We start from the raw sequence: 8024 nt of genomic DNA, 5'->3' as shown, positions 1-8024 counted from the left end.
TTGCCTCACCCGTCAGCGTTAGGGCAAAGGGGTGCACTGGTGACAGTTTCCTGCTTGTTTGCGTGCTGCTTGGAAAGCAGGTTGCTCTTGTTTTTGCCTTTGTGGGCAGCAGCTTGCGTGTTTCTCACCAGGTACGTGCAAGCACTGCTGTTGAAGCCACGATCACATGCTGTGTTTCATGGAATCACTGACTGGTTTGGGTTGGAAGGGACCTTTTTAAAGCTTATCCAGTTCCGAGACCTTCCACTAGACCAGATTGCTCAATGCCCTCTCCTTCCAGCTTTGAAGTTAGGGATTTGTCTGCACGGCAGCAATTGGACGTTTACATTTGTGTAGGAGGGACATAGGTGACTGTGTACTATACCCGATGTAGTTACACTGAGGTATATTGCACTTCTGAAAGCTAACTTGGTGAAACTTACTCAGGGCTTGTTTAAGTTCCACGTGGAAGATGACAGCTGAATTCAGATGCATGTGTCCTCTTTGGTCATTCATTCAACCAAGCAAAGTGATAGCTAGTATTTTGTGCATCAGAGTGGATGTCATCTGGGAATGTGCTCTACTAGCCTCTTTCAAGAAGCTTGTTCATCCACTCTGAAGTTTTTGTGGTACTGATAGGCTTTTGTGTGCTGGGAGATTGATGTTATCTCTTGATAATAATTGGTATTGTAATTGATGTTATTACATGTTTTCCCATCACCACCACGTTTGTTTTTTTATTTTCACGTGTGCATCCACAGTCAGATATTTCATATTCGTGATTTTTCTCATCATGGTATAGCTGAGGCCTGATAAATGCCATCATTGTACTCATTCTGCATGTTGTTGCAGGGCTTTAATCAAGTTTGATTTGGACAGTCTGCTGAGCTTTGGTTTGCTGTTGACTTGAGAGATGACTGGCACCCAAAGCCATACATTCACCTTTCATAAGAGGCTTTTCTTAATCATGAGGGCTTTTTTGGGGGTGTTTTTGGCTATGTTTGTGGGTTTTTTTCCCCCAGTAGTATTTGGAACATACGTAAACTAATGCTTGTTGTTGCCTTGCTTAAGGTCCTTTGATGCTGTCTGAGAATCTACAGGTTGTACTGGGTGTTATGTCCATTGAAAAGACAGACAAGTAATTCTTCCCTTCCCTGCTCTTCCTCCCCTGCTAAGTCAGTATAGCAATAAATCCTGTATTTGTTCATCATTTCACATCCTGAGTTCCTTTCTGACATTAGGATTTTGCTATGGGCTAGTAATGATCAGTACTGAGTATTCTAAACTTAAGCTGAGGAAATAGAATAGGCTGTTTTCTGTATATAAAGTAAAATATTGTTTCTTTCTCTCTTTTTTCCTGCCTACCTCCCCCCCAGAGGAAGTCTGGAAGGGAAAAGAGAACAGAAGAGTTACAAAGCTCTCTTAGAAGATCCAATGCTGAAGTTCTCAGGACTGTATCAAGAAACTTGCTCTGACTTGTACGTAACTTGTCAGGTGTTTGCAGAAGGGAAGCCTCTTGCTCTTCCAGTTAGAACTTCCTACAAGGCTTTTAGCACTAGGTGGAAGTAAGTGGTTGCCTTTCATTTCATATTCCTCTCAGTTACTGCGGCATCAAGTTGTATAAATAGACACTTATGGGTTTTATTTCTGTCAGAAAGATTAGTTTTCTGTTGTGTTCTTGAAACAGCTTAAGTTTCTTCAAGTCTCTGTATGGTTATTCAGTGTTACCATGACAGCACAAAATAACCTTTCTGTGTAATGGGTAAGTGATAAAACTGTAACTTGTGTGTTTGGGCATGGCTTGCTTCTTGAATAACTTCTGGGGCCTGGACTAGCATGTTTTCATAGTGTTTACTGGACAGACTGATCTTTGGTATTTAGTCATCAAGCCAGAATACTTTTTTTTCAGGCTCTAGCCTTTTAAATATGCTCTGCCCTTAAGAATTCATATTCTAAGGAGAATCTGGGTTGAATAAACTAATAGATTAACTTGAATTCTGAAGCTTTATGATTAATAAAGAATTGTTTCTCTGCAGCTGGAACGAATGGCTGAAACTGCCGGTGAAGTACCCGGACTTGCCTCGCAATGCACAGGTGGCTCTGACCATCTGGGACGTGTATGGACCTGGTAAAGCAGTTCCTGTGGGAGGAACAACGGTCTCGCTCTTTGGGAAATATGGGTATACTGCTTTTCCTTCTGTGGTGTAGGTTTGAAGCTCACTTGTAGAGAGGTAGCAGTGGTTGCGAGAGGGTTTGTTGTTTTTTTTTAAAGCCAGGTTAACAATTCCTGGTTTGAAAAAAAACAGACACGTAAATGATTATTTCTTCATGAGTGTAACTTCATACATGAAACAGTGTTGTAAAAATAGTTTTCTCTTGCATAACACCAACACTTAGGCTTTTTTTTTTTTTTGAAGATGTGTAAGCTTGAATTTTAAGGAAGCAAATGCTGAAGTCACTTCCTATTTACACTTTTGTAATCCAGGGGTGCCAGTACTGATTACTTAGCATAATTGGCCTGCAGGTGGGCTGTTAATGCAGACAGGAATCTATTTATGAATTTATTTATAATTTTTTATTTATAAAAATGTAAGTCAGTAAATCTGGAGTTTTCAAAATTAACAATCTGTTATCCTTTAGGAGTGGGTTTGGTAAATTTGTGGATGATAACAGTAAGATGAGAAGAAGGATTACAGGTGTGCTGGAAGGTGAACAATACCTCAGAAGGATCTTAACCAAGTGCAGAGGGGACTGAAGAAAATACAGGATGCAGTTCAAGGAAAAGTATGAGGTGCTGGTACTTTTTGCATCAAACACAGAATAGGGAGCAGCTGCCCAAATAGAAGAGAAGATTTGTGGTTTAGAGTGAATCTTAAGTTTTGCGTAGTTCATCGTTACGATGCTCTTGTGAAATGTGCAGACAACATTGAATATATGAACACTTCACAAGCGTGCACATTCAGGGACAATGTTTCATACTCCTCCATACTTGTGTGCTCATCTGGCATATGTTCAGGTCTATATAACTGACTTTAAGCAAGCTAGTGACTGCTGGGATTCTATCATTGAATGTCTAGCAAATACGTGTTATGAAGGAGGAGTAAAGACTAGTGAAGCTGAAGAAAAGACTATAGGAACACTTTTCTGGTATGCAGGTAGTGAAAAATGGGGAAAAATAGTCTCTTTTTGGCCTTGTCAGTAGGTAGGAAGTGGTAAGGATAAACTGAAGTGTAGGAAAAGTTTAGGTTAGTGTTAGGAAAGTTGTTCTAGTGATATTTGAATGCCGAAAGTGACTGTAGAGAGAGGTTGTGTCTCTGTGCTTTAACAAAAAATTGACATTGTCTTTGGGCAGAAAATAGAACTGGATAGATTGTACTGTCCCCCAAAGACTGCTGGTAGTTATTTAAACATTAGAGCATTCCTGGAAAAAGGTAAAATTTATAAATGAAATTTACATTTATTTCCAGCATGTGGGGCCTGGGGGAAGTAGATGGACAAGAAGCAATGAAATAATTTCAGAATTTTATATTTGGTTATGAATGGAAACCTTTGTAGTAGTATTCCACAAAGCAATGTGTAAATTCAAGGTCTGTCTGCTTGATATTTCTAATTTTTAACGGTTAACTTTTTAAAGTGTTCCTTCCAGTTGTATTTACCTGAAGTTGTTCGAGTTAAGTGATCCACTTGATTTCTTGAAGCATCTTTTATAGGTGGATCAGCACAAATACATAAGGAAAGGAGGGCTTTGCAAAGAAAAGATGTGGTCATCTACCCTGCAAAGTTCTGTTCACTGCAATGTTTCAATTACCAGTTCAATTTCAAGCACAGACTGAGAAAATGGGATTTTGAGGATTTCAGGGGTTTTTTTAAATTTTTTTAGTTTTGTTTTTATTTGGCAGCTCAGAAGTCTCTTTCATAGCAGTCAACCTTCAAGTGAAACTTAGGTAGCTTTTTAGTTGAATTTTTTTTTCAGACTGGCAGACCAAAAGTCAGCATTATAATTTGCAAGTCAAGAGGAATACTTTCGGCTTCATTACAAATAATAAAACTATGAAGGTCAGGCTCTGTCCTCAGTTTGCATTTATACCACTCCACTGACTTCTGGAATTACCCATTTTTCTTCCACTTGCCAAATAACTTTGTTCAGACTTACTGATTTTCTTTTAAACTCTGTGCCAATAAAACTGAAGGCCATAGAGGGCACAAGGAGCAAGGCACTTTAGCAGTTCATTTAAATTATGCATGGCAGTGAGTGTTTCTAGGCTTGGCAGAGGAAGTTACTTCATTTTCTTGCGGCTGCTACTGTGCTTTGATTCCTGACAGGTGTGTTATTTTGCATGTACTGAAGTGATTCTGCTTTTTTCCCCCTGCAGTATGTTTCGTCAGGGAATGCATGATTTGAAAGTCTGGCCCAATGTAGAAGCTGATGGCTCAGAGCCCACCAAAACTCCTGGGAGAACCAGCAGCACAGTCTCCGAAGATCAGATGAGCCGCTTGGCTAAGGTAATAGTATAGCAAGTAACCTGTAAGGTGTGTGTGAAAAGCTTGCACTTTCACTGGCGTGGAATGAATACAGGCTTCTCACATTGTTTTCTCATGTGAAAGCTGTCTCCCTTTGATTAGATACTTCACAGGATTTATAAAAGTGAGTAAGCTAGGTCATACTCATTGGCTTCTGTAGTATTTTTTTAAAGGGGACATATAAATGCCTTTTAATATACATAGCATTCTGTTGTGACAACTTAACATCCTAGTTCTTTATAAAGAATGAAACTGTGATCATGCCTTGAAGATGCTGGAAGCCAAAATTCCATCATGTTCAGTAAGAGCAGTGCGTAACAGTAACTTGTGGGGACTGGTTTCTTTCAGTAGCCCTTATTTAGATTTAAGGCTCTCTGGTGTAGTGTTCAGGTGCATGTGACATTAGAAAGATGCCTCTGCATTAGAAAGAATATGGGTAAAACTACAAAAATTAACCAAAGCTTAATGCATTTAAGTTCATGAATATGTGTCTGTATTAGGATTTTCTTCTTCCATTCTTGATAGCAAGAATGTATTTTTGCCATCAAAACTACTTCTGCAGTTTATCAGTGGATGTAGGTTCTTGAACCTTTTTACTAGCTGATTTCTCTCATTCTTCAGGTGAGCTTACTCCACGCTTGCCGGATCACTCAACCCACTTTATGTACTTTCTGCCTAATCTTGGGCTCCCAGTTTCCATCTTTGTGCAACTCCTAGTGAAAGATAAGTCCAGTGGCTTAAATACGTCCATTTTCTCATGTAGAGGTTTACCACAGAAAATAAACTACCTTTCATTTAGGGTATAGTTCACCTTGAATTTATAATGGAGAACTCATTTAAAGCTTTCTGCTACTTGTGATGCCCCATTTCTTGATTGCAGTAGAATAAATCCCCTCTAGGCTAAGGAAGCGCTGTAGACAGACACTAAATACCAAGGCTTCTTTATAGGTCATCACATGGTTACATGATGTATACAGCGGGTTTCCAAGAAGGAGTTTTAGAGTGTAGGCCTTTCATTTCATGTTAGTTCTGTTATGCAAACATGACCATATCCTACCAGTGTTGATATTCTCCTCTTCTATTCATTCCCTTATGCTCCCTAGCTCAAGTAATACAAATAATGCAGAGTATTTCAGTCTTACTTGTGGATCTGTTCTAGCCTCTTCTTTTGGCATATGGGAGGGGAAGGCTGAAAGCCTCTGAGGAAAAGGAGGGAATTCTTTCACATCCCAAATGAGAATTCTAGTTAATGGCTCATAACATCACTGCTCCCATTGGTCTCCTCTGAAAGGTGTTTTTGGGAGATTCTAATTTCTGAAAGACGAGGCTATTTTCAGTGGTATTTTGCTGTATTTCTGTATAAAAACATTTTGCCATCAGATGGTAGCAAAGTGGATAGGGTTTCTGGGCAGTGTGTCTGTGAGAGCTTTCATTTGCACAGCTGTTTACTCAGCAGATGAGGTTCTTGGGATGTACCATTCTTAAATAGCCTTTGTTTAAGCATAGTCAGGTTCAGTTTTTCTAGGACTTGCTTATCAGTTACTGAATGCCTCCTGATGCTACTGTATGTGATAATATATTTAAATATAGGTAAGAGGAGTAGGGCTAATTAAAACAAGGTGAGTTTGAGTGGGCTTTGTTGTTATTGGGGTTTTTTTGTTTGGTTTTTTTTCCTGTTTATTGGACAGGCATCATTTAGAAGTGTCATGCAGTTGATTGATGTCTAATACCAGAGGCCAGACTAGATTCTTCCTTATAATAAGTAACTTCTAACAAGAGCTTGCTGAGGGACCTTTTCTCTATCTAAAAGATCACTTTTTATTCTCTTGGCATACTTCTGAATTTTTGTGTGTGTGGTATTTATTATTATAGGGAATTTGTATAGAATCAGTGACAGGCTGCTGGAGGAGTTTCATCCTTTTACCTAAATAATTGATACTATGGCAAGTCGCATTTCATGTTGAGGTGCCATATGGTCCTGCTCTTACAAAACATGTGACATGATTGCTTGTGAAATTGCTGCTGCTGAGAAAGCCGTGGCTTGGTATACTGGTGGCCATCGTGAACAGAGATTTTTCCTGTACTAGGGAATATTAATGGAAAGATTGAGGAATACCTTAGCATGCTCAAATATTAATAACATTAAGATGTTTCTCCCATGAGTGGTGTGTTAATTTATTCTGCTTCAAAAATATTCTTAAGTTCTTTTTGATCCATTCACTTCTCTTATACCTTCTGCTGGCTGGATGAAATTAGGTAATAACAATGGTGAAACAGTATCTAAAGGGAGGCCTGTTATTTAATAGCAGATGATGAATGCTTCTTTCCCTGAAGGGAGTGGACTAACAACTTTCTTATTTTAAACTTAAATATTAATCAAAGAGAATGGTTCTTTATGCGTATGTTTACACACACGTATGCACTCAGATCTTCTGAGTCTCATATGCAGGCCTTGCAAGTTGCAGTAGTATGATATTTTTCCTCTCTGTAAGGGAGGTTTGCAGGTTTAAGAGGTTAATATTTTCCTCTAAACCATACAAAAATTACTTTTATCTTTATTCTCTAGTGCAGCAAACAAGAAAATGAACTGAGTTGTGGCCATTTTTCCCAAGGCTTTCATAAGTGCTATCATAAATTTGTGTATCCATGCTGGATGTGAATATGTTTTAATCCATTGGTTTAAGGTGGTGGAAATAAGAGGGCTACCTTCAGTAGGAAAAAGTATCTTTATTAACTGAAAAGAGTAGGGAGTAATTTAGAAGTGGCTAAAATGACAAAAGGTAATTCCTTCATTGCTGAGAAGACCTTTTCTGTGAAGTAGGTAGGATGTTTGTGAAGGCATTAAGTACAACTGGTCTGCATGCTGCTGTTTCTCTACTGCCAAAATGCGTTTTAGCCACATATGAGGCAAAGGCCAAGTCTTGCCTTATGCTTTTAGTACAGTCCTGGCACATTCTGTCTGAAATATTGCTGGTAGAACTTGTTGAACTGGCTGCAGAATATAATATAAGAGCAAAAAAAAAAGTGGTACCGTATTATGTTCCTGTTTACAAGGCTGCTGATAAGTTGAAAGAACCCAGAGACTGAGTTTCTGTGCTTTGGTTACATCCAGCATCCTGAAATGTTATTAAGGATTATACTTTGTTACCTTTGCCCTTCCTTTTCCTTTTGTACTGTTTAGTTTATGGAGTTTATTGCAGCTCAGATTAGCTGTCCCTGAGTTTACTGGAGACAAAAGAAATGAGAAAAACTCCTACTGTATACTGAACAGTTTATTAATTCTTAGAAGCTTCAGTGGTCTTCCAGAGTTTGCATCAAAATCTTATTACTTCTGTAAAGCTATACTGTGATCTACAGCTTAAAGAAGTGCTATGTGAATCAGCTGCTTCAAGCAAACATTCTCATAATTCTCATGGGATTATGTTTTTGTGTTTTATGGAACGAGGTCAGAACAAAGGGTATCACGTGCTCATGCCTAAATTACTGTTTAGTGCTTCTTGAAATGGCTGGTTCCTAGCAAGTCT

General features: G+C 38.7%; 1 protein-coding gene across 1 annotated transcript in view; it reads left to right on the top strand.

The window, feature by feature from the left end:
- Positions 1-1361: 1361 nt before the first annotated feature.
- Positions 1362-8024, top strand: part of PIK3C3 (phosphatidylinositol 3-kinase, catalytic subunit type 3) — a gene marked incomplete at its 3' end in the record, with an annotated part of 31730 nt that continues 25067 nt past the window's right edge. The window contains exons 1-3 of the mRNA XM_010018066.1: positions 1362-1544; positions 2016-2159; positions 4353-4482. Of these exons, the coding sequence (XP_010016368.1) occupies positions 1414-1544; positions 2016-2159; positions 4353-4482 (405 nt within the window). The remainder of the gene's footprint in view (positions 1545-2015; positions 2160-4352; positions 4483-8024) is intronic.

The sequence above is a fragment of the Nestor notabilis genome, unplaced genomic scaffold (assembly GCF_000696875.1).
Source record: "Nestor notabilis isolate BGI_N333 unplaced genomic scaffold, ASM69687v1 scaffold4797, whole genome shotgun sequence".
NCBI classification, from domain to species: Eukaryota; Metazoa; Chordata; class Aves; order Psittaciformes; family Psittacidae; genus Nestor; species Nestor notabilis.
The sequence above is the reverse complement of the archived record's forward strand: the minus strand, read 5'-3'. Positions and strand labels throughout refer to the sequence as shown.